General features: G+C 41.6%; 1 protein-coding gene and 1 long non-coding RNA gene across 3 annotated transcripts in view; one reads left to right on the plus strand and one right to left on the minus strand.

Moving 5' to 3' along the window:
• Window positions 1-1,014: 1,014 nt before the first annotated feature.
• On the minus strand, window positions 1,015-26,132 carry LOC138758956 (uncharacterized). 2 transcript variants are annotated; one of them, XR_011354547.1, is made up of 2 exons: window positions 25,257-26,132; window positions 1,015-1,315 (listed from the first exon to the last, which is right to left on the minus strand). It is a non-coding gene; the product is annotated as an uncharacterized lncRNA (long non-coding RNA). The 2 variants fall into 2 exon arrangements; XR_011354546.1 differs by lacking the exon at window positions 1,015-1,315 and adding an exon at window positions 21,204-21,667.
• The window catches only part of LOC138758954 (RNA-binding protein MEX3B-like), a 50,035-nt gene continuing 48,023 nt past the window's right edge, over window positions 25,883-27,894 (plus strand). The window contains exon 1 of the mRNA XM_069928628.1: window positions 25,883-26,398. Coding sequence (XP_069784729.1) covers window positions 25,963-26,398 — 436 coding nt within the window. The 5' untranslated portion in view covers window positions 25,883-25,962. The remainder of the gene's footprint in view (window positions 26,399-27,894) is intronic.

Genomic DNA, 27,894 nt, shown 5'->3' on the forward strand with positions numbered 1-27,894 from the left:
TTAACTGCATCCCCAGTTCTCCAGGGATTTATTTGAATCAGGTTGTGTTTACCTGACATGTTCCTCCCTGTTCATCCAAGGTTGAACTGGAACACTCTCCCTATCTTTTTTTAAATTTCCTACAATGTACAAATGCAGCAATGTGATAACCAAGTAATTAAAAGTTCTGGTTTATGGATACATTCTGGGTGTGGGAGGTGGGAATAAATGCTCTTCAATGGTTTCCACTGAAACTCAACTGATACTGGTGGTAAAACTGGTATGTTTCAAGCTGGTGAACCTTGAAGAGAGTGATCACTGTAGGTCTGTGAATATCTGTGGCTAACATGAACTGTAAAATTATTGGTCAACCTGCCATTTGTGCAGATTAAATCCATTCGATGTACAAACTTTATTTGCAAACGTACTGTAAAACTGCTTGCTTTAGTACCCCTCTCTTGTACCCCACATTGGCCATATCTCTATGCATGAGAGTGGAATGGCCACTGATTTTTTTTTTCCCCTTGCTCTGAAATTTCATTCTCATTCGATTGGTTAAATCAATCTTAATTCTGTCAACAGCACAGTAAATTGTGAATGCATACTCAGTTAATCCTTCTTGAAGCCCGTCATTCAATTCAAATAATTAGCCTTGCTCCTGATCCCTTTTGTAATCGGGTTTTAAATAAAACGAGTTAATTCATAAGATAACTCTACAGTTAATAAGAAGCAACGAGTAGCAATGCTGCCATCGCTCATAAGTTTGTCATTAAGAAAATTTGTAAGTGACTCAGTGAGTATAAATGTAAATAGCTGGGGTGCCACAGTGGTTTAGCAAATAAAAGTCAAACTGCAAATAATGGAATCACTCAGCAAGGAGGCAGCATTTGTGGTAAGAGAAACGGTTGATATTCGGAGTCTAAGATCCTTTGCGAGATCTAGGAAAGAGAAAAAAAATTTTTGGATGGAGCCAGGTGTTTGGTGCATACCCTGGAATCAGATTTGCTATTTAACTAATTTGATCTACAAACTGGGTAACAGTATTATGAATTTATTTGGGTTCTTTGAATGCAAAGTGCTCAGATAGAAAATGGTGTGGATACTCGTGTTGCCCCCGAATTTGTGCAACATTTGAAGGTGCCATTTCTTCTACTTTTTGCTATGACCCACTAAATGTTGCTGAGTTAGGGATCTTGAGTTTGAAAGGGCATTCCAGATCCTTTTGGAATTAGTAAAAGCCTTGCTGTGCTGACCCACATTGCTGAATAAAGTGAATCAATCTTGCTTCATTTTGAGAATATTTTTCCTTCCAAATCAGGCCCTTTGTAAATAATTCCTATGGAAGATGAGAACTACATTCAGATGTTTAAATAGTGCTTTGGAATCACATTTACAATTGAATTATTATTACCAAAATATTTTAATTCTATTTTTAGCTATTGATGCAAGTCACGGTGCTGCAACATAGTTGGAAGGATGGATAAGTCAACCGCTTTTGGAAAGTTTTCTGTACTTTTGTCATCTATAATTCCAAGGATACATACTTTTTTTTAAACTGGCTTTTCATTTATGTATTTTTAAAATGCTCTTTCACAGCAGCAGGGAATTATTTTGGAAGTTCTGGCTGTGGTTCTAATGCTGGTGAATTCCTTGCTGTCAACCATCTCCCCTACCCTTGCAACTATCCAGATTGGAACTTGGAGTCAAATTTGATCACATAGGCGCCTCCACTTAGATGTTCACTTCCATCTCTGTAATGGCATCCAACTTCACCATGTCTCAACTCTTACATAAAGCAAAATGGGTTGCATATGTGGGAAGAGAAACAATTAATGTTTCACGTTGAAGATAATTGATCAGAATTGGGAAGGAGAGGAAGGAAACTGAGGAGCATGAAGGAGATAATTATGGGAATATGCTGTAAACAAGGTTCTCTGGTCAGAGAATGAGTAAACAATTAGAGTGAGGACACTGACACAAGAACATAGAAAATGTAGGAGTTGCAAAATGTAGAACAGGAAGATTAGCAGGTTAGGCTGGGTGTCCACCACTTCCAAGGAGGCTGTCGGGGCAGAAGATGAGGACCAGTGTAGTTCTCTCTTTTATCCATCTACTTTCAGTAAATCAATTGCTGCAATTTCCCCCCCACCTTTAAAGATTCTACCACCACATCTTTATTTCTCCTTCCATCATTTTGCAAGGATTAACTCCCTGGTCCACTTGTACTCGAGCATTCATCATGTTGTGACTTGGGTTTTATACCAACATTGTCAGTTTCCACTGCAAAGCTGATCTGTGGTTAGATTGGTATATCTTGCCGGGGGGGGGGGGGGGAATAGAGAATTGTGAGAGGTAGTGAATGGACTAACATGATGACAGACCAATGGTTAAAAGGGGTGTATTGCCCCAGAATTACACCCAGTTTGCCCAGTTTTAATAACATTTCTGAAGGATGGAAAGTGTTACTTTAAAGTATCATCTTTCTTGGAACTTTTATCTGGACAAAAATCTCATGGTGTTCAGCTTGGCAAAATAGATGCTGATCAGATGAAGGAAGTTGGGAAAGATGTAGTGGGAGAGTTGATCTTCAACCAGTCTTCGATATAGTTTTACATTGGTGAACACGCCTGCCCAGTGAAGCAGTATTTTCCTACTATGAGGTGGAGTTATCAAGTGCGTTCTTTAGTCCCCATAAAGAGTTACAGTGCGTCAGTTGACCCTGATTTGATGATTTTAAACTTTTTTTCTGCTGTTTCATTCGTTAGTTTGGTGATACCAAGTCATCGATGAACGTTGAAGCCTCCGATCCTTGTAGTTCACTCTTTTTGCTTCCTTAGCCTGAATTATTAATGTGATATTTGTGATTTACCATTTTGTCTTAACTACCTAGCAGATTTCTCTTGGCTTTTGTTTACCTGAAGCCATGTGGTCCACATTGTTGATACTTATTGCCTTGCCTACTTGTAAATTGCATATTACCTTCTTTCTCCTCCCTCCCCCAAAACCACTCATGAGGGGTTGGACAAACCCAAGTTGGAGATGTCTGTTAGTCAGTTAAATGTTCTTCAGTATGTGATAGTACAGGTCTATCACCAATGTATATAGTGTATATAGTTACTGTATCTAGACTGTGCTTACAGCGATTGGCTGAGAGCTAAGCCACGCCTACTGTCTGGGCCTTAAAAGGGTTGTGTCCCAAGCCAGGTCGGATCATTCCGGACTGGTCAGCCACCTGTGAAGAGCTCCGGTCTTTTGCTAATAAAAGCCTTGGTTTGGATCAACAAGTCTTTGGTTCTTTCGACGAGCTCTACACAGTATGATTACACGAGACAGCTGTTTAATTAATCTGTAGACCACACTTCCCACCTCAAGACATTGAGAATGTGAGTAAGAAATAATGTCAATTTTATTCTGATCCAGTGCCTGGATTGCTATTAATAGATAGGTTCATCTTTCTTTTTTTTCTATTATCAATAACCTAAGACACTTTTGACAATTGATCATAATTTTACCATTTACAATGTGGGGGAATAAAAGCAAAGAGTCCTATCCACGGACACTCAGCGATTTTGAAGGGTCTCTCCTTTGCTTCTTTCTCCTATTGTTGGGGGCAATGGGCTCCTAGCAACTCCTTGTTTGCCTTGCAGCAGTCAAAGGTTAAAAGTACATCATGCATGTTACATTTTAAATATTACATGGCAAAAGAATCCTTGAACCATTTACAATCTGGGGGAATAGAAATTAATGGCTAAATTTAAGGGCTAGTCCTCCCAATTTAAATTTTGAGTATTGTTAGGTGGCCCTCAATGCTGTGACGCCAAATAAGTTTAAAAATGACCATTGTTCATAATTTCTGCGCCAAGAGCTGTTGTACTGGAATTTGGGTCAACAGGCAAGGATCTAGCATGAAATGAGAATGGATATGAAAACTTCCATTCACTGGGAATGAAATATTAAAATAGTTATCAAAATTTATTTATCCAAAGTCCAGACCATTTGTCGAGTTAAGCACGCTGCATTGTAGCAATTATTGTTGAATTTGGAGACGAGTAGTAAGGTGGGAAATAAAACTGTGGCTGTGCAATAATGCTAAGTTCTCGAATATTGTTAGCACAGAAATATTTAGCATTTCTTTCAGCAATGGCAGAAGTTGATTGATCAAAGAACGAGTAAATCCAATGTGAACCCAAATTGTACACCTGATTACTAATCCTAAATCCTTGGTGTTAATGCTACCAAGACTATCAGTGTTGGATGAACAGCTGGAAGGTGATAACTCAGAAACCAGAATGGAGATTGAGAATCTGGTTTGGTCGTGTCACCAAGACCAAAGGCATTGGTGTTAATTTTAGGAAGGGGAGACCAAGGGACCACACATCTCTTGGCTTTGATGGGTTGGATTACCTTCAAATTTGTGTTCAATGGGTTGGATTACCTTCAAATTTGTGGCACGTCGAGACAGTTAAGAAGATGCATCAACTCGTATACTTTCTAAGAAGTCTGAACAGCTTTGGGATGTTGTTGAATATTTCATCAAACCTCCACAGCAGCCATTCTCAATAAATTGGATTACCCCCCCTATCTGATTAGCTCGATACTAATAACTCTATAGGAGTAAAACCTGTCTTCAGACACTGAAATAAAAACACAATGCTGGAGGAAGTCAGCAGGACAAACTGTACTGATGATACATAAAAATACATAACCAAAGTTTTGGACTTGAGCCCTTCGTCGATTTGAGAGCAAATTATACACATGTGCCCAAACAGGAGCACAGGCAAGAGGAAATAGGTGGATAAGGAAGGAGGATCCAAGAGACAATGGGCAGGGGGTATAGCTCTGTGAATGGAGGAAAAGGGCTGAAAAGCTGGAATGAAGGAGAGAGGGAGTGGTGTAGCAGAGAGCAGAGGTCACCGTTAATGCCATTCTGTTGGAGAGTGCCCAGGCAGAATATTAGGTGTTGCTCCAATTTATGGGTGGCCCTGATTTGAATTGAAAAGTAGATGGTATGGAGAGATCTAAAAGTGATTTATGTGAAAGAATACTCCAACACTCCCTAACCATTTTATTCAGAAGGCTGTCTACATTTGGCTCATCTCTTGATGAAGGGCTCAAGCCCAAAACATTGGTTATGTATCATTCTAAATAAATTACACTGATTAACTATAATTTCCTGATCTTACAAAAAAAATGCAGATGCTGGAAGTATAAAATAAAAACGGTCAATGCTGTAAATACTCAGGGTAGCGGGTATCAGCAAATGGAGAGGAAAACTGTCAACATTTCATCAGAAATTACCCACCTACTCTATCTGAACTACCAGTCCAGATTCTGCTGCCAGTATACCTGGCTGATTTCATTCAGAGATTGGATTGTGCCACAGTGTTCAAGAATAAACCCAGATTGTGAGGTTCTGTTGATCATTTTCTTATGACTTATTAAATTTTTGATTGCTACCTGCCCTTGCCCTTTGATATGTTTATCGCTTCACTCTGCTACCATTGCGAGGGGGGGTGGGGGGAAGGAGAGAGAAAGGGCCCGAAGATGAGCACTCAGTGGCATAAAAATGAACAATAAAACATTAACTTTAACTTGCTTTATATTTTTCTTTCATTTATTTATTTTATGTAGTTTATGTTTGCATTGTGTGATGCTAAAAAAAAACAAGAAATTTTGTGACATGTTCATGACAATTCTGAACCATAAGATTATGTTCATTGATCAAAGTATATTTATAAATACATGATTGAATTGTTATTTTATTGCTGCAGTTCACAAGGAACACGAGATTCATTTACAGTGAATTAATTCAAGTAAAATAAACCACAGATAAACAAAATAAATCATTACTTTGTTTTTGTAATCATTTTTTTATTATAATTTTTTATTTTTCACACTGAACCATATCAACCAAATACATACAGACATTTCCCTCTTAAATATACACAGTGGCATTTTCTCCCCCCCCTAATTTTTGTAATCATGTTTTCAGAAATCAGAAATTCTTTGTCTATTTGGTTGTCAATATTCCCAGGGTAATTTTGACTGCTGTGGTTTTGGAAGTAAACAGTTGCACACAGTAAACTGTTCACAGCAGCAAAGCACCCTATTATATTATCCTTTACCCAACTATCCATTGTTCACAGATAACATCAACAGACGACTACAGGTGATCCCTGGGGTGGGGGAGAAAATGAAGTTCAAATATAGACAATTCATTTTATTTACTTTTTCCTGCAATTTTATTCCAGATCTCAGATTTTTGGGTAGTAATTTGTGAATTTTGTAAGGGCATATTTCTAGAACCTGAATAGTTGTAAGGCAGTGAGGTGGGAGGAGAGTCGTTCATATTTGAATACAAGGATTTCGGGGACGTTAAACCCAAAGTTGACCTGATTCCTCATTTGTTTCAAACCCGAATTTCTGGGAAGAGAAGCAGCAAATCTTACTCCTTAATTGTTGCCCAAAAAAACCCCTGAACCTTTCTTGACCGTTTTCCAGTTATCCCACTAGGTTAAATCACTGGCCATGAAATGTGCAAAATCTGTCATTTTAGAAACTCTTACAAAAAAGTTATAGTTCCTTAGTAAGGAAAACTGATTTTGTGTTAATAATAAGGGACTTTTGAAATATTGAAAGCAAGAATGAGGATTTTAACTGTCAATGCTAAGATAGGAGCCAGAGTCATTCAGTGGAATAAAGTGTCTATGGACTTGGGTGCAAGCTGATATAAAGATAATAAAATATGGAATGCCTCATTAAATGATTGATGAAAGGAATCAACTTAATAGGTCAGTCAATTTTCGAAAACCAAACTAACTTTCAGCCACATTCAAGCTTTAAACTTGTTAATTCTGGACTTCACCAAATGCATTTTATATTATACATGAAATGGACAATGTTCCATTTAGTTGACTAATAGTTGAGTTGCGACATTAATGCTTTAAGAAATCATTCAGACGAGTGTTATCCCATCAAATGATCCATTGTGTTTGTGGTTTGATGAAAAATATTTTTGTTGAAAAGTATTAGTAAACATAAAAAAAATAAAGTTGTCAAAAAACACAAACATCCAATGCATTAGCCCTTTTCATACTGGCTAACCAGTAAATTGGAAGTTCAGCAAACGAATTCAAATAGGATTTGCACTGGACCAGTTTTAAAAAAAATATATTTTATTTTTGATTTTCAAAGACTCATAGATTCAGACAATACACTTTCAACACTTATGCATAACATGGAGTGTTTTCCTGCAAGCCTCAGTACAAATGAGAATAAAGTTATATAAATTATAAAAATACTTTTGAGGTCAACAACCCTGACAAGAAACTGGGAAGACCTTAGGTACTTCAATTCAATAAAAAGGTGTAAGGGACGCATAAACAAGACCACGTTGTCTGCACCACATCCCACTTCTTTGATCCCAATTGTTTCCCTGCTGGAATGAATTGTTTTTAATTTCCTTTATTCTGAAGGGGTGAAATTATATCTGTGTACCTGTGTGTTTCAGATAAGGTTGCCAAACTCTTAACAAATGTGTCATATTTCCTCCTTAAATTGTACATGATTTTCTCCAGAGAATGCAACTCTGCATTTCCATATTTCACAGTGTAATATTTAGTTGGGTGTTGGACTTCCACATAACCGCTATACGCTTCCTGGCGACTGCCAAGGAGACATTTATGAACTGAATTTGGTATATGAATAGTTTAAAACTCGAGTCCCCAATGCCTCCCAGAAGGACTTATGGTGTGGAATATCCCCCAGGTCCTCCCAGAAGGATCTCACCTTTGTAAACAGCCAGGTTGAGTGGATGAAGGCTCTAATCTCCACACCACATCTGCACATTTCCAAAATATCTAGTTTTTGTGGGGTGAGGTACAATTGATGCAGAAAATTATAATGAACCAATATGTACCTGGCATTAATAATTGCTGTTAGCTGTCCAGACACAGATCTGACCGGACACTAGGCCAATGTTAACCGGTTCTTTGTGCCCTTTTTCACTCACAACCTGGCATCCCAGAGCAAAGGGGTGCATACCCCTTTCAAAACAAATCGGAGATGATACATCCTCTCCAGACCGTACATCCCCGGGGGGGGGGGGGGGGGGGCGGGGGGCATCTGACGCCTGCATGCCAGTTTGCGAGCATTCACACAGGTACATTAACTGGTAGATTGGTGGTTAATTACTGGGTTAAAGTGCCAGTGTGAATGGGGCTAATAAATTGAAGCCACTTGAGGAATGCAGCCACATTTTATGAATTTGTTCAGCCAATGAGAGCACAATATATCAATGACGGGAACAGAAATAGACTATTCAGCCCATCAAGTCTTCCCCTTCATTTAATCATGAGCTGATCCATTTTCCCACTCAGCCCCACTGCCTGGCTTTCTCCTCATAACCTTTGATGCCCTTGCTAATCGATCCCAGTCTTAAATGAATTTGCCTCCACCGCCACCTGTGCAAACAAATTCCACAGATTTACCATCCTCTGGCTGAAGAAGTTCCTCTGCATCTCTGTTCTCAGCAGGCACCCTTCAATCCTGAATCTGAAGATGTAATTAACCCATTTGGAGCAGATGAATGTTAATTAACCTGAATGTTAAGGTCCCATTTTATTTTTTTCTTTACAGCTAAGCATTCTGAAAATCTGTAAAGTTGGATTTATACTTCAGAAATGTAGATCGCACAGAAAAATTCCCTTCAGCCCATATGTCTATGCCAAATATGCCCAATTAAAATAAAATTCTGCTTGCGCATGATACATATCACTCTATCCCTGCATATTTGTGTGTGTCTGAAAACCTCCAAAACAGTACTATTGTATCTGCTTCCATCACTATGCCAGCCACCTAATGTCTTAAATAATTTCCCCCTCACACCTCCTTTAAAGTCTCCTCACCTTAACGCAGGTCCTCAAATATGTGACCTTTGTAAAAAGATTTTGAGTGACAACCTATGACAAACTCATAATTTTATGAACATTTGTCAGGTCTCCTCACAACCTCTAGCTCTCCAGAGAAAACAACCCAAGTTTATCCAACCTCTGTTAAGCCTACTCCCCTTTCCAAAGCTCCACATCCTTCCTATAATGGGGTGTCCAGAATTGTACTCAATATTGCTGTTGCAAATGATCAAATTTCATGACTTATATTCATGATAATAAACCCAATTCTGAAGCTTCTTTGATTTTAATATTTAATTCCCTAACTAAAAAAAAAACAAACAGCAGACATTTCCTTCACCACCCTATTTACTTGCGTGAACATTATCAAGGAGCTATGGACCTGAATCCATAGATCCTTCAGTACACATCAATGCTTTTAAGAGACCAGCTATTTACTGTATACTTTCCCCTTGCATTTGACCTCCTAAAGGGTAAAACTTCACAATGTCCACATTAAATTCAATCTGCCATTTCTCTGCTCATATCTGTAACTCATCTATATGCTGTTGTATTCTTTGATACCCCTCTACAATGCCCACAATTCCACCAATCTTTGTGTCATTTGCAACTTACTAACCCACCTAAACCATGAACAAAAAGGGCTCCCAATACCATGCTTGCAAAAAAAACTATCGGTCATCAGTCTCCAGCCACCACTACACTAATGACTTCAAAGACCAATGACATGATATAGGAAACTAACTAATCAGGTAAATCAATTTTTATTTGATTTTTTTTCCATAACTTTATTTATTCATTCAACAAGGTTATTACATACAGTAGTAAAAGTACATATTGTGAACAATAAAAAAAACTATATAATGAAAAAAGGAAAAAAACAACCCTCTCAGCCAGCTCTATTTAGGAGAGCCAAAAAAGAAAGAAAACTAAAATATAAACTAAAATATATTTACTAAAATCTAATCAAAGTAAATTTAATGTAAATATTCTGAATATAAAGACCAGTTATTAAGAAAAAAAGAATAATTATCATGTAAAACATACATAATTTTTTCCATTACCAAACAAGTTTTCCATCTCATTATGCCATCTATTAATATCAATCACATTAGCATTTTTCCATGTACTTGCTATAGATTTTTTTTGCTATAGATAAAGCTAAATATTCAAAAGCAATCTGAAATTTAACTAATCCCAAATCTTTCAAAGGCTTCAACTTGCCCAACAAAAATATTGTCGGGTCTAAAAGTATTTTAACCTTATACAAATGTTCCAAAAACAATTGAATTGCTCTCCAAAAAGATTGTATATGTACACATAACCAAACAGCATGAAAAAAAGTTCCAACCAAATTACCACATCTAAAACAAGAGTCTGATTCACTAAAACCACATTTTTAAAAAAACTTTTCAGGTGTTAAATACAATTGATGTAAAAAATTATAATTAACCATTGCACAACGAACATTTATCAATCTAGTAACACGATCATGACAGATATCTAACCAATCATCCTCAGAAAAAGTAAAGTTAATATCCTTATCTCATTTAATCTTAGATCTATCCCATCCCTTTTTTTCCATACTCTCCTGTAGTATTTGGTACATCAATGAAATATATCCCTTCTATGGTACAGTCACAAGAAAAGATTCAAATTTAGTTAATTTAGGTAAAGTCATATCTCTACCAAATATTTGTTTTACTAAAGATCGAAGTTGATAATAAGCAAATAAAGAATTCTCATTAATACCAAAATCTTCCCTCATTTGATTAAAGGATAAAAATTTACCTTCTTTAAAATAATCCCCCAGATTTTTTATACCTTTAGATTTCCAATGAAATAAACATTGATTGAAAAAGGAATAAGTTGATTATTATATAACTGTGTTAAAGTCAATAATTTACCCTTAGAACCTATCGTTCTATTTTTTCTCATCCATAACTTCATTAAATGCTTTAGTATAGGCACGTTATATTGTTGCAATAAATTTAAATTCCACTGAAACAAAAATTGATGTATTTCAAATTCAAAAATATTTGCCATCTCAATTTTAGCCCAACTAGGGGGCCGTTACAAATCCATTAAAGAACTAATAAATTTAAATTGATCTGCCTCATAATAATTTTGAAAATTTGGTAAACGTAATCCTCCTAATGCATATTTCCAGGTCAACTTATTCAAAGCTACTCTCGGAAATTTACCCTTCCATAAAAATTCCCTAACTATTTTATTTAAATCTTGGAAAAAATTCTTATTAAGTAAACACAGAATTGACTGAAACAAATATTGTATACATGGAAAGATGTTCATTTTAATTGTATTTATTCTTCCAATTAAATTTATAGGAAGATCCTTCCACTTAATCAAATCAGCTTTGATCTTTTTCATTAACGGTACATAATTTAATTTATATAAAGATTGATAATCAACATCCACATTTATATCCAAATATTTAATTCGATCAGTCCACTTCAAATTGATAATATTCTTATAAACTGAATAATCTCCTTCACCTATAGGTAAAATTTCACTTTTTTCTAATTAACTTTATATCCAGACAAAGATCCATATTGTGTTAAACACTCCTTCAAGTGTAAAAGTGACTGAGCTGGATGTGTTAAATACACCAGTACATCGTCAGCAAATAGATTAATTTTATACTCCTCATCTAAAACTCTCATAACTTGTATCTGTGTATTTTGTCGTATCAGCCGTGCTAAAGGTTCAATTACTAACGCAAACAAAGCTGGGGATAAAGGACAACCTTGTCGAGTTGAACGAGTTAATTTAAAAGGTTCCAAAATCTGACCATTTGTCAATATCCTGGCTATTGGTTTATTATATAAAGCTTTAATCCAACCAATAAAGACCAAACTTACATTTCTCTAAAACTTTAAATAAAAAGTTCCATTCAACTCTATCAAAAGCCTTTTCTGCATTGAGAGATATCACCATCGGGTGGTCAGGGCATTGTCGGTATTTATTAATCAAACTAATCACTCTAAGAATATTATCTGAAGCATATCTATTCTTTATGAAACCAGTATCAACTTAAGTAAAAATTTAGCCAATCGATTCGCTAATATTTTAGCTATTATTTTATGGTCTACATTTAAGTAATAGTCGGATTCCGTCCTTGATATCTGATCTTTCTTTAACTGCCATGCAAGTACCTTACGTGCTTTCTCACCCCATTCATAATAGTTATTTAGATCTATTTATCAAGCATTCAAATCGATAAGATTGCAACGTATTGTATTTCAATTTCAATCTAGAAAATTCTATTTTTTGATTTTCTGTCACATATCTCTGAAATTCCTTTTCTAATTTATCAATCTTTCTCTAATTCAAGACTCTTGGTCGAATAATTCTTTTTAACCTTAGAGGTATAACTAATTTTATTTGACCTCTCAAGTAAGCTTTCATAGCATCCCACAATATAAATTTACTCTGAATGGAATTAACATTTTCTTCCAAAATGAAATTGATTTTTAAAAAATTCAATAAATTCTGCTTTTTTTTTTTAAAACAACATCGTATTGAATCTCCAACGAGAAGCTGCATGAATTTTTTCAGAACTCTCGTAAGTAAAATACAACAAAGAATGATCTGAAATTACCCCACTTTTATATTCTGCTTGCAATATTTTACCCTGTAAATGTGCCGATACTAAAAAAAAAATCAATTCTAGAAAAAGATTCATGTCTAGATGAATAAAAGGAGAAGTCCTTCTCTGTTGAGTTGCCATTTTAGATTTTTTAACATTTTTTTTGAAATTTATCTAATAAAGGTTCCAAAACACAATTAAAATCTCCTCCAACCAGAACATTTTCATTGGCTTGTCCCAGAAGCAAAAATGCATCTGAAATAAATGCTTCATCATCCACATTCGGTGCATAAATGTTAAGTAAAGTCCAAAATTCATTAAAAATCTTACAATTCAAGAATACGACCTGCATTAATTTCCATTGATTGTAACTCAACAGATTGCGACTCCTTTAGCTTTAGAGTTAAATAAAGAAAATAAAATGTCCAACCCAGTCCCTCTTCAATTTCATACACTCTTTTTCATTCAAATGTGTCTCATGTAAAAAAGCACTATCAATTTTCATCTTTTTAATATATGCCAAAACTTTCTTACGCTTGATCATGTTATTTAATCCCTGAACATTAAAAGTAGCAAATTTCAAATTTGACATATCTAATACAATTACTAAATACCAATAATAATCACAAAATTAATAACAAAAAAATTTGTAATATATGGGACCCTCAAATTAAAATATATAGGCCCTCCAAATAAAGATAATATTCATTAATAAAGAAAAACAACAAAAAAAACCCCCAAAAAAACTACCAAGGTAGTAACTCCCTAAAAAAAAAACTGGGTGTGGATTACCCACTAGTGACTGATGACTAACAAAGAAATCAGTGCAATCCCCTCCTCCCCAGCCAGCCAATCAAAAATATTAACATATTACCAAAAAAAAAAATCAGCCTTGAGATTCCAGTCCAGATGATGAACTCATTTTAAGAGTAAAAGAACTCCTTCCATTCCCGTTCTTTCCACTTCTTCCATTCTTCCCATTTCCAAGACCGGAGGATTTTCTTTTAGGAGACAGGTTCTTTGTCCTCTGACATCTAGCAGCGAATTAGCAAAAACCATTGCTAAAAGAATTGAGACTGAATAGTTTCTATAAAACACTTTCAACACAGCAGGGTAACGAAAAGCAAATTTGCCACCTTTACGCCATAAAACATCTTTAACTGGATTAAATTCATGTCGGCGTCTGATGACGTCTTGACTCAAATCAGGGTAGAAGAAAACTCTACTATTCTGAATTATCATTGGAGCTTGTCCTTGTCTTGCATTTTGAACTGCAAGTCGAAGGATTGTCTCTCTATCCAAACAGTTCAAACAACGAACTATCACAGCTCTTGGAGGTTGACCAGGTATGGGTGTTCACAAAAGAGTCTGGAAAAACAACCAACTGAAAAACCTCACAAAGATAAGTGTATACAGAGCCATTGTCATACCCACACTCCTGTTCAGCTCCGAATCATGGATCCTCTACCGGCATCACCTACGGCTCCTAGAACGCTTCCACCAGCGTTGTCTCCGCTCCATCCTCAACATTCATTGGAGCGCTTTCATCCCTAATGTCGAAGTACTCGAGATGGCAGAGGTCGACAGCATCGAGTCCACACTGCTGAAGATCCAGCTGCGCTGGGTGGGTCACGTCTCCAGAACGGAAGACCATCGCCTTCCCAAGATCATGTTATATGGCGAGCTCTCCACTGGCCACTGTGACAGAGGTGCACCAAAGAAAAGGTACAAGGACTGCCTAAAGAAATCTCTTGGTGCCTGCCACATTGACCACCGCCAGTGGGCTGATATCGCCTCAAACCGTGCATCTTGGCGCCTCACAGTTTGGCGGGCAGCAACCTCCTTTGAAGAAGACCGCAGAGCCCACCTCACTGACAAAAAGCAAAGGAGGAAAAACCCAACACCCAACCCCAACCAACCAATTTTCCCCTGCAACCGCTGCAACTGTGTCTGCCTGTCCCGCATCGGACTTGTCAGCCACAAACGAGCCTGCAGCTGACATGGACATTTACCCCCTCCATAAATCTTCGTCCGTGAAGCCAAGCCAAAGAAAAGAAAAGAAAAAGAAGAATGTGCACTTTCCAATACCAATCCATCAGGAAAAGTCTCTTCCCTTAACATATGAGGAATCCAATTTTTAAAAAAATTTGACAGGATCTTGACCTTCTGGCAAACCCACAATTTTCATATTATTTCTTCTGCTTTGATTTTCCAAATAGTCTATTTTTTTTGTTAATTCTCTTTCCCGGGCTCCTAAACCTTTAACTGATTTTTCCACCTTTACTACTGTTCTGTATTGGAAAGTTTCAAATTTTTAAAAAGTTTTCCCAATTTTCTTTAGCTTCTGCCTTTACCACAGTTAGTTCAATTGACCAGTAATGATATCCAAATAAGAAGCAATACCTTCAAACATCATATAAACAGGCTGAGATGCAATTTGGAATGCAGAATCTGGTTCTGTAATTTGTAACTCACTTTCTTCCAGCTCTTCTTCCATTTCCTGTGGAATGGCCGAATAAAGTAGGTCTTCTTCTGGTTGTACATCAAAAGGCAGCATTCTAATCGTCTTGCTGCGGGTTTGGACACCCAATGGCGACCCCCCGACTTCCTCAGGGGATCGTCGCTTCCTCAGGGGATCGTCGCTTCCTCAGGGGATCGTCGCTTCCTCAGGGGATCGTCGCTTCCTCAGGGGATCGTCGCTTCCTCAGGGGATCGTCGCTTCCTCAGGGGATCGTCGCTTCCTCAGGGGATCGTCGCTTCCTCAGGGGATCGTCGCTTCCTCAGGGGATCGTCGCTTCCTCAGGGGATCGTCGCTTCCTCAGGGGATCGTCGCTTCCTCAGGGGATCGTCGCTTCCTCAGGGGATCGTCGCTTCCTCAGGGGATCGTCGCTTCCACAGGGGATCGTCGCTTCCTCAGGGGATCGTCGCTTCCTCAGGGGATCGTCGCTGTCCTCCCCCTGCAGACCATTTTTAAATAAAATGACGGAATCCTCCGTAATTGGCAGCGCTACTCACGTCCACAGTCGCTATAGACTGCATGTCTATAGCATCACAGTCCTCTTTCTTCGCGCTCCCATCTCTTCCAACGGGGTTGTTCTTTGAAACAAGCCTCCAGGCTCGTGTCCAACTTCTCGGGAGCACGCTTCTTCCTCCAGAAAACTGGTCGAACCAGCGCCATCTTGAGATTGGTGAGTGGCTGTTACTTTAACTTTTGTCCCCACCGGTGATCGTTGAGGCTTGTAGATCACTGAAATAGAGTCCGAGGCTGTTCCAGGTCATTTAGGCCCCAATTCTTCTGCACTTCGAAACTATATTTTCTTTTGTAACTGAGACTTAGTTTTTTTTTACATTAGCAGCTATAATGTCTCACCAAAATATCAAACTAAAAATTAAAATTGAAAATAAAGGGTTAAAAAACGGATACTTAAAAGTCTGACCAGGGAGGACAGGGATTACACGTCTAGTCTCTACGCCATCCCCCCTCAATTTTTATTTGTGAAGTCTCCTCAGCATTGCTAAAAACTGGTCAAAAAAATAAACTTCAATCTCAGTTAATTCAGTAATAATCGTGTGTACAGTAAAGAACCATTGAGTTTATTGCTTGCAAATTATCCCTATATCTCATCAAGGTCACCATATCAATTTGCACATATTTTAAATCAATTAGAACATTTAAATTTAAAAAAAATCCACTGACATAAAAAGCCAATTCTTCTTGTACATTGTCTTCACTCCCAATTTATTTTCTGGAAACATTTTAATTATTTTTGAATCTATTGAATCCATTTTGCTCAACAGCATGTCCTGGGAATTTAGACCCTATTTTATTGTTCCTTTTTAAATTAGTTAACTTTATATGCCATTAGTAAATCATAAATAAACAGGATTCAATAAGCATTCCAAAGCACATTATATGTCTGACATGCTGAGAATTAACTTTTATTCCAGTAAAAGAAACTAACACTAGATCAAATTTTCATTCTAAAGTTAAGAGTTAGATCTTTGCAATAATTTGTAATCCAAGGATTCTGAAATTCGGATGGTCGATTATCTTGTTCGCATGTTTCCCATGGTCCCTTTAAAACTCACTGGAGCCCCAGTTTCTATGCAACCTTTAAACTTAATGGTTTACTGGAACAACTTTTAAAATAGTAGCGTAACATTAGAAAAATGTTTAAATTGGAATAAATATTGCTAAAACTAATATCAGATCAAATATTGATTCATAGCAATCTGGTTTTTAAGGTGTCATCTCATCTCAGGCTGCGTTCTGGCATTGTTACCTCATTTGCACACAAATCTGGATATTTGATAATCTGATGAGTAACCAGATTCCAACAACCCTCAGTAGCTGTACACATGTTGCAATTTATACTAAAAAGCAAAAACACAATGCTGGAGAAACTCAGGTCAAACAGTGTATTTTATATAGCAAAGATAAAGACACATAACCAATGCTTTGGGCTTGACCCTTCATCAAGGTATTGTTACTTCATCTTGTTCGAAAACTTGCCAGTCTCCCCAAGGGTGTGAATGATGGGCTCATGACACTACAGCTTCTGTTAAAGAAGTCAAGCCACCCTGATCATCACTGATGCCCCCACAATGACCAACTCAGATGAGATGAAAGCCTGGTTTTATGAAGACCTAAATATCTTGCTATCAGCAGTGAGCATGGTGTAACTCTGCAGCCTGGCAGGGACTCGTTGGGAGACATGGAGAGCGCAAGTGTAACAGTAATGACCTACTCTTACTCAAGACCTATGCAGCACGCAACCTTCTCATCACCAATGCAACTTTCCGCCTGCCTACCTGCAGCAAGACCTCCTAGATGCATCCCCGCTCTAAGCTTTGGCATCTAGCAACTATGTCATTGCCTAGAAAAAAGGCAGGCAGGATGTCAGAGTGACCAAGGCTACATGTGGTACTGACTGTTGGACAGATCACAGGCTCATTGTCTCCAAAATGAAGCTCTCCATCAGACTCAAGAGGTGACCACAAGGAAGCAAGGCCACGAGAGGAATCAATGTGGCCTGGCTGAAGAACCCAGCATAGCTTCAGCACTGGCTGAAGATTCAGAAACCAAACTCGCTGACCTACACCTTGCAGGCAGCACTAAGGACGGCTGGGAGCGTTTCAGGGATGCTGGCCATTCATCCTCACTGAATATGCTTGGGCCCTCTACGCACAAGCAGCACGACTGGTTCGATGAGAATGATGAGGAGGTACAGCCTCTATTTGTTGAAAAGCACCACCTTCATCGTGCCCACCCTCTATCATCAGCTGTTAAGAAAAATGCCTTCACTAGTGCTTGCAGGAGAGTCCAGAAAAAACTGTGTAAAATGCAAGATGCCAGGTTGAGCACCAAGGCAGATGAAATACAGGGATACGATGACAGAAATTACTTGAAATGGTACTATGAAGCCCTTAACACTCTCTATGGACCTCAGTCTCTTGGAAGCTCCCCCCTTCTGAGTACAACTCTCATTACAGAGAAGGCTCAGATCCTGCAGAGATGGGCTGAACACTTTGAAGTCGTTCTCAACCAACCATCATCTATCAATGATGAGGTGATAGATAGATCGAATTCCCCAGGTGGACATCATGGTTGATCCACCAGTGATAGCCAAAGTCACAAAAGCAGTTAGCCAGCTATCCAGTGACAAAGCCTCAGGGGCAGACGCCATACCTCCAAAGATCTACAAAGCTGGTGGACCTGTACTTATAGAGAAGCTCACCGAGCTGTTACAGTCTTTTTGGACACAAGGATCCATTCCTCAGGAATTTATAGATGCATCAATTCTACAAGAGGAAGGGTAATTGACAAGTATGCGACAATCACCGAGGTATTCCGCTGCTTTCCATCACAGGAAAAATCCTTGCAAGAATCCTGCTAAATTGTCTGGTCACTCATCTGAAGCTGGGCCTGCAACCAGAATCAGAGTGTAGCTTCTGCAAAGATCGTGGGACTATTGACACAATCATTGTCGCATGCCAACTTCAGAAGTGTCAGGAGCAGAATTGTGAACTCTGCTCAACCTTTGTTGACCTCGTGAAAGCCTTCAACACTGTTAGCTGACAAAGTCTATGGAGGATCATGTCAAAGTTCGGCTGCCCCGCTAAATTCATTCAGATGGTATGCCAGTTCCACGATGGCCAGAGTACTAGATGACGGAGAATCCTCTAAGGAATTCCCAGACACCAATGTCATCAAGCTTGCACGCACATCATTTACTGCCATGCTGAATGATGCTTTCCAGGACAGCCTCAAGTACAGAGTGGATGGGAAGCTCTTCAACCTGAGGAGACTTCAAGCTATTACCAAAGTAGACTGTTCTGAGACTTCCTTTTTGCCGATGACTGTGCCCTGTACACTGGCTCAGAGCCAGAGATGCAAGTCAGTATGGATAAATTCACAGCTTGTGTCAACTTTGGACTCACCATCAACATTAAAAAGACTGAAGTCATGTACCAGCCTGCTCCTCATGCTCCTTACACAATCAAAGGGTAGAAACAACAGGGAGTGGTCCAGTTACCTTGGCAACACCCTCCCTCTCATGAGCATTGACTGTTGATTCAGAAGTTAACAACAGAGGCATTAGAAACTCATGTTTCTCACAACTCAGCTATTTTCACAAGACTTGTCTTCGCAGAGTATTAGGCATTAGATGGCAAGACAAAGTACCAGACACTGAAGTTCTCTCTAGAGCAAGTCTACCATCAGACCACACACACACTGCTGAGAACACATACGCAGTGGGCAGGTCATGCTATCCGTATACCGAACGAGCGCTTATTCAAGCAGCTCCTTTTTGGGGAGATCTCTGCTGGTGGAACACTCACATGGAGGGCAGAATTGTTTAAAAGAGACACTAAGAGCCTCCCTGAAGTCACGACATAGTCACAACCATCTGGAAAATGCTGGCACAAAATTGCCCTTCCTGGTGCGGCCTTATCCACCCGGGCTATCAAGCTTACAAAAAGCAAGGCATTGAAGCTCAACACAGGTGCGAGCTGGGCAAATCCAGAGCCATCAGTACAACAACTGTAGAGTCTACACGTCTGCCCGACACGAGCCAGGACATATTCAAATTGGCTTGACCAGTCATCTTCAGACTGGTCATCTCCACGTCCAATTTTAAAGTGACTAATGGTTGTTGAGGTCTTCATCGACAACAATGGACAAATGACATTACTTTAACCATGGTGACTGTTGACTTTTGTGTTTTTACTTCTTCTGCAACTTACGATCCCAGAAATGGAATTAGAATGGTATTATTCTTTATTTGTGTTTGTCATGACCTAACTATAGGATTCTGGGTGCTTGGATTTTTCAGTCCTTTTTTTTATGTCAAATGTATTGAGCTTTGTTTCACATGATATTCAGGCAAGTTGAACTACACCTAAATATAGCAGACCTAAGTACAACAAAAGGGTATGATTTACAACCCCATCTACAAATTTGCTAATGGATACCACGGGAGGTGGGTTGTGTAGAAAAAGGGGTGACGAAGATTGAAAACTGGGCCGAATGGTGCACCAACATCAACTTCGCACTCAACATCACCAAAACCAAGGAGCTGATTGTTGACTTCAGGAAGGGAAAAACGGAGGAGTACGATCCACTGATCATTGGGGGATGAGCAAATTTTAAGTTCTATCTGGGAGGAACCTTCCTGGACCCAATACACTAATGGCATCATGAAGAAAGGACATCATTGACTCTATTTCCTCAGGAGTTTTGGTACGATATTGGAAACCCTGGCAAATTTTGACAGGTGTGAAGTGTACTGACTAGCTGCATCAATGTATAGTATGGGAACACCAATATCCTGAGGATACAGCCCTGGAAAAAGGTAGTGGACACTGTCCAGAACATCACAGGTAAAACCTTTTCCACCATAAAGCACATCTACAGAGAATATTACCATCAGAGAGCAGCAGCAGCAATCATCAAGAATCCACGCCAGCATGTGCTCTGTTCTCGCCGCTGCCATCAGGAAAGAGGTCTCGGTGCCACAAGACTCGCACCACCAGGTTCAGGAACAGCTGCTACCCCTCCACCATCAGACTCCTCAACAACAAACTCAATTCAGGGACCCTTACTTTTTGCACCATTGAATTTTTTTTCCCCCCATCTCTGTATTGCAGTTTGTTTAAATGTATTTATTTACATGTATACATTGAGTCAGTTTTTTTGCAGTGCCAACAATTGGTAATTCTGCCTCACCCGCAGAATAAGAATCTCAGGGTTGTATGTGATGTCGTGTACGTAGTCGGACAATAAATCTGCTATCTAAATCTGCACTAAGTCAGAGTGCAGGGTATAGTGTTAACAAGGCAAAATACAGCCCTAAAGAGAAAAATTGTTAAAACAGCACAATGGCAAAATAGAGTATTTTGCCGATAGAAGGTTCATTTCAGAATCCGACAACAGGCAGGAAAGAAATTGCCTTTGAATCTTGAATTGTGTTAAACTAGAGTACATAAATATTAGCGTAATTATTGGTGAAATAATGCAAATGACATTAAAAAAATTAAAAAAAAAATCACTCTAGGACTAGGGTCATTTGACCTTTTGAGTCTTCTTGGCTGATCGTCCAATTTCAGTAATCCATTCGAGCTTTCTCCCTAGATTCCTTGACCCCTGACAATATCCAATTCCTTTTGAATATATTTAATAATTTAGACCACACATGTCAAACTCTGGCCCGTGGGCCAAATTTGGCCTGCGATATAATTATATTTGGCCCGCAAGATCATTGAAAAAAATGTATTAGAGGTGGCCCGCCCTGCACCGAGAGCCGATGCTGTTTTTTGGTCATGTCACCCCCACCATCCTCCCCCTTCATTGCACATCCTTCCCCATTGTAACACGACAAATTGTAACACGAGAAGTCTGTCGATGTCATCAGCCGGCAAGCCAGTTGGAAGGCTCCCCGCACAACCAGTCACTTCTCCCACCTGTCGAGCGGTGCGGCGGATAGGCGAGCGCCTGTGATTTCCTGTCGGCGCGACGGGCAAGGCAGGCTGTGCACGGCCCCCGGGCAGCGCGAGCCCCGCGCGACTGGCACCGGACGGCCCTTCCACAGCGCGAGCGCACTTCTCCCAGTCGCCACGGCCTTCAGCGCTTGCACCCGCGCTGACCCCAGGGACGGCTGGTTCGGCCCTGCACGTGAAGAGAGAGATGGTGGCTGTTCGCAAAGGCTGATCGGCAGCGCGCTGGGCCTGAGTGGTGGGTAAGCAGGGGTGGGCAGAGGGTGTAGGTGAGGAGTAATGGGCAGGGGAAGTTATGGTGGAGCAAGGGGCAGTTAGAGGGAGGGATGAGTAGAAGGAGGGGTGGATAGGGAAGAGGTAAAAGGGGAGGGGCAGGGCGAGTAGGGGAGGGGTGATTAGAGGGTGAGAGATGGATAGAGGGAGGAACAGGTTGAGGGGAGAGGCAGTAGAGGGGTGTGTATAGGATGGGGTGGGTAGAGGTAGAGCAAGTGGAGTGAGGGGTGAGTAGAGGTTGGGTAAAGGACTGGTCAGGTAGAGGGATGGTGGGACTAGGGTGAATAGAGGCCTAGAGCCTGAGGAGTGAGCAGGAAATGCTGAGTCCTGATACAGGCCAAAATGGACACAGCCTGTGAATGCCGACTACATCTCCACAGGGACCAAATATGTTTCCCTCAGGTCAAGCAAAGGGTGAACTTGAGCTACCTACTCCTGACCTGTAACATTATCCTCCTAAAGTTATATCCTAAAGTTTAACATTACATATGTTGAAAGAAGAGAAAACATGCAGATGTTGTTGAAAATTTTCAATAAATATTTAGTTCGGCCCTCGACTTAGTCCAAGTTTTTAATTTTGGCCCTCCGTGAATTTGAGTTTGACACCCCTGATTTAGACCATGACCTCCAGGCCAGGAATCCTAACCATCACAAACATCCTTTTTTAAAGTTTTTATTTTTATTTTCATGTATATTGTGGTTAATAAATGTTGATTATTTACTGACATTCCATGTGCATTAGTATAGAGTATTCAGTACCCTTAATTGGACCAGATCAGAGCTAGATAAAATAGGGGAGAAGGTACCTGAACATATACTATATAAGTGGGACGAAAAGCTGGTGCAACATAGGAATTCACCAGTACTGCACCATCTGCTCAACATTTGGAAGAAGATTCAGGTAGAAAGGAAAAAACAAATTACCAACTACCAAAATTAATATTGATCCAAAATCAACTAATCCCTTTCACAATAGATAACCTTTCCTTTAGAGAATGGGAGAGAAAAGGGATCAAAAGAATAGAAAATTGTTTTTTGGGAAATAAATTATTATCTTTTGAACAAATGAAGGATAAATATGGTATAACTCACGGTACAATGTTTGCATACCACCAAATGAAAACCTACTTGAAGAACAAATTGGGAAGCAGTTTTGAATATGTGATTACAGACACAATGATAATTAAAAGATTTATAACAAACATGTACATCAAACTGCAAGAGAAAGAGAACAATGAAATAAGCTGTAAACCCAAACAAAAGTGGGAACAAGATCTAAACATAAAGATAAAGAATGAAACATGGGAAAAGCTATGCTCCGGAACTATGAGAAATACAATAAACACGAGGTGACGCATGATACGATATAATTGGTTACACAGGCTATACACCACACCCCAAAAGTTAAATAAATGGGACCCACCAACAGTATTAGATAGATGTTTTCGCTGTAAGAAGGAAACGGGAACAACAGTACATGCAATTTGGGCATGTGAGAAAGTGGAAAAGTTTTGGGAAGATCTAAATCAGGTATTAAATAAAATCACAAAAAATAACATACCAAAAAATCCAGAGATCTTTCTTCCAAGTAATATGAGAAGTAAAGAACTTGGCCTCGATTTGGATGAAGGACAAAAAAGATTTATGATAGGCTTAGCTGTAGCAAAAAAATGTATAATGTCAACCTGGAAATCAGAAGAGAGCCTGAGAATACAGCAATGGTACATAGAAATGAATAAATGTATTCCATTGGAAAAAATAACGTACAATTTAAGAAATAACATCACAGTATTCGAACAAATTTGGGAAGCGTACATGGAACACAACAGAGAGGTCCTACCGCAGACTTCTACTACCTAAAATGACAGAATGAGAAGAAGACGAAATGAACTGACCCAGTGTGTAAAAGTAGATGACACAATTTTCTTGTTTATTTTCATTGTGTGATGACATTGTTTAATGGGTTTAATGTATTGTATATGTTGAACGTTTAGTGGATGGGGAGGAGGGAGGGAAGGGAGGGGGGGAAAAGGGGAGAAAAATGACACTGTGTATATTCAAGAGGGAAATGTTTATGTGTATTTTGGTCAATATGGTTCATAGTGTGAAAAATAAAAAAAAAAAAAAACCCCTCAAAATACAGTGCCCGCCATAATGCTTGCCTCTGTGCTCCACAGCTTCAAATTTGTAATCAAATGATTAACATGCACATTCCAGATTTTATGAAAGGTATATGCGTACATTTTGGTTTGACCATAAATAAATTAGAACATGTTTTGTACATAGACCCCTCATTCAATAAAGAGAAAAAGTGTCCGGCCCAAACATTATGGAGGGCACTGTATTTGGTCCAAGTGGTTATTGCTAATGCATGAGGTTTAATACATTGCAGATTATTTGACTGAGAGCATAAGAAGTTAACAAAGAGCTAATCCTTGTCCAACTATGTCCATTCAATTGGCAACATCAGTGCTCCTGCCACCATTCAGAATGATGAAGGGAATAAGGCCTCACTTTTTTGAAAGATGGTGCTGAATTTCTCCAGCATTAGCAGCTGTGATTTCCACTTGCTGTGGAAGTGCTGGCCCCCCGAGGGACAGGCCTGGGCTGAGTGTCCACCTGCCAAGTTCTCCTTCTCCACTGGTCTTGACCAGGACTCATCTCCATCTCTCCAGAGCAAACGTGTCCCCCCCCCCCCCACCCTTCAGCTCTGTCCATCATGCTCAGTCCTGATGGAGCCATGCTCCTCTTCCCCACACCCACTGCCCAGCCTATGGTGTATTATTTATTCTGTGTTAGGGAACATTTCACTTGTGAAGCGGCAGGGGTCATCTATTGCATGAGGTGCTCTTGTTGTGGTCTCTACCTCGGAGAGACTGGGCACAAACTGGGAGATTCCTTCGTTGGGCACCATGGCTCTGTCGGCCGCAATAGCATGGCCATCATTCCAATTCCCCATCCCGTTCCCTTGCTGACCTGGCCGTCCATGGTCTTATGGACAACCAGACTCAGGCCACCTACAAGGAACAACACCTAATCTTCCGAATGGACACCCTCCATCCGGGTGGCATTAACCAGTTTCTGTCAAATTCACCCCACTTCCATCTTCTTCCCCCAGTTCTTTTTAGGCACTTTCAGGTGGCCAAAATACCCCGATGTGAAGCCGCCTATTCTACCTCAATGCGGCTGGCGGGAGGCCACCTGAAAGTGGAGAACCCGGCCAGGAGGAGCACTTACCTCACCCTCCTCCTGTAAGGGCTCCGAGAATCCCCACCCCCCCCCCACGATTTGCACCTGAAAGCAGCAGTGGGACGACGGCCGCAGTCCGCAAGAGCTCGGGCGCGGCTCTCCTTCAGCCTGGTAGGAAGGCGTCTTCTCCGCGGCCACCTGAACGTCCCAGCCGCGTCTGCCGGTGCATTCTCCGCGTCGGAGCACCCGAAAACGGCTTTCCCCTGGTCTCCTTTCACACAGATAGAATCAATTCTCACCTCTCCTCGTCTCCAATTAACACCCTTTGTTGGTCCCGGACTCCTCCCCAAGCCTGTTCTTCGCTTATTCCTGGAACAAAAGCTCAAGCCTGAAGCGTCGGGAACATAGATCTTTACCTCCTGCCGACGCTACGAGATGGGCTGAGTGTCTCCAGCATTTCTGACTACAACCACAACGTCTGCAGATTTTCGCCCTCCACTCTTATCTGTTCCACGCCCGATGGCCGCCTTCACTCCCCTTCTGTGTGTTGGGCAGCAGCACTTCACGCCGACCCCGCTGGAACGCGAAGGACCCCCCCGGCTGTCACCGCCTCCCGAGGTCGGGCTCACCCCGGGGCGGCCCGGCCTCAAGTGTTGACCCCTGACCCGGCGGCGGATAGCCGGTCCCCATTGTTTGGCGGCGCCGACGTCACTGAGCACGTTTCCCCGGGTGAGGGAGGGAGAAAAAAAAGGAGAGGGGAGGGGGGAGAGAGAGAGAGAGAGGGAGGAAGGAGAGGGGTCCCGGCGCCACTGGGAGGGCCGGCGGGACGAGGAGGAGGAGGCGGCGCGAGCGCACGCCCGCCCGCGCGCGCGCGCGCGGCCGAGACAAAGGGAAGGCGGCGAGCCCGAGGTGGGAGGAGCGGCGGCTCGGGCACGGGTGCTGGCCCTGGGGGCGGGCGGGCCGGCGGCGGCGGCGGCGGGAGTACGGGGCAGCGCGGCCGCGGGCATGCCAGGCTCCATGTTCTCGGAGATGGAGCCTGTGGGTGACTCTGGCGAGGACGGCGGCACGGGCACGGCGGCGGCGACGGGCGGAGGAGCCGCGGATGCCGGCACGGAGGACGATCAGAAATCGCTGCGGCTCGCCCTGGATCACCTCGCGTTGCTGGGGCTGGCGGAGGAAGGGGGCGGCGGCGGGGGGATGATGGCGGGAGAGGAGGACGAGGAGGAGGAGGAGGAGGACGAGGCGGCGGCGGCGGACGAGGAGGATGGGGACGGTGAGAACGGCTTGGCCGGCCTCCCGCACTCGGCCGCCTCGCTCTTCCAGCCGCCGCCACCGCTCTTCACCGTGCCCGGCGATGGCGGGCGCAGGAAGAGCGTCAACATGACCGAGTGTGTGCCGGTGCCCAGCTCCGAGCATGTGGCCGAGATCGTGGGAAGGCAAGGTAAGCCAAGCCATCCGCAGGGGAAGCGGCGCCCATTCCCCTTCAGCTGTTTAAAAAAAAGTTTCCCTTCCCTCCCCTTCACAAGAGGGAAACGCTGTGGCCAGGCTGGAAAACCAGGGGTGGGGGGGAGTGGGGAACAGGGGGGGGGGTGGGGAACAGGGGGGGGAGTGGGGAACAGGGGGGGGAGTGGGGAACGGGGGGGGAGTGGGGAACGGGGGGGGAGTGGGGAACGGGGGGGGAGTGGGGAACGGGGGGGGAGTGGGGAACGGGGGGGGAGTGGGGAACGGGGGGGGAGTGGGGAACGGGGGGGGAGTGGGGAACGGGGGGGGAGTGGGGAACGGGGGGGGAGTGGGGAACGGGGGGGGAGTGGGGAACGGGGGGGGAGTGGGGAACGGGGGGGGAGTGGGGAACGGGGGGGGAGTGGGGAACGGGGGGGGAGTGGGGAACGGGGGGGGAGTGGGGAACGGGGGGGGAGTGGGGAACGGGGGGGGAGTGGGGAACGGGGGGGGAGTGGGGAACGGGGGGGGAGTGGGGAACGGGGGGGGAGTGGGGAACGGGGGGGGAGTGGGGAACGGGGGGGGGGGGACAGAATGCATTCAAGCCGTGACACCCTCTTAATAGGAAGAAGCAGGTTCACATTTGCACGTTGTGTGTGCAGAGTTGAGAGCAAAATGGTTGAAGTAATCAATTGCCCCCCTCCCAAAAATAATTGCTTTGTGTCTGGGTCTTAACCGGTGCAGATTGTTGAGGCGGCCCCCCCCCCCCCCCGGCTATTTTGCACTGGTTGACGGATTCACGCTTTCTGCATCGTCGGAGGCCGCTGAGATTCTAGTTTATAACTGTTGGATTTGATGCAGTTGCTTTGTGTGTGGGTGGGGTGGAGCGGAGGGTCAAAAATAGCTTATTTGTGCAGAGCATAAATGGATGAAATGCTGTCGTTGAGCGGATTGGAGTGTTTCCACCCTGAAATCCCCATCTGACATGTCAATTTCGTTGCTCTTGCGTTCTGTTAACAAAATGTGGTTTAACTAAAATGCTCAGGTTATTGTTTAATTTGGACAGGAGTCCTTCATGTATCTGAAAATACACGCACTCTTGGATATTCTGAATTCAATCCAGTCTGATGATATGTAACATTGGGCTGAAATTTGCCTTCATTTTTCTAATAGTAATAAGGACAAAAAAAATGTAAATTCCTCGTTGCCTTTAAAGGTGAGAGTCGTTCATTTATTTAAAAAAAAGTTAATTTGGGCAAATTCTTTCGGGTTTCATTGTGCTCTTTGTTAGGGAATCAAACCATGCTCTGATTTAAATGCTGACATCATTGGGTTTGGTCTGGGATTGATTTTTGCTTTTGTTTCCAGAGCTTCAAATGTTGTCCTATTTGAATTGGATTTAATTCCAAAATACTGCATGAAAGAAAAATTGACCCACATTTTAAAAAATCTTGGATGTATGGAACTTTGTTTTGGTACTCATGTTTTTTTTTTGTTAAA

The sequence above is a fragment of the Narcine bancroftii genome, chromosome 3 (genome assembly GCF_036971445.1).
Source record: "Narcine bancroftii isolate sNarBan1 chromosome 3, sNarBan1.hap1, whole genome shotgun sequence".
Classification (NCBI taxonomy): Eukaryota; Metazoa; Chordata; class Chondrichthyes; order Torpediniformes; family Narcinidae; genus Narcine; species Narcine bancroftii.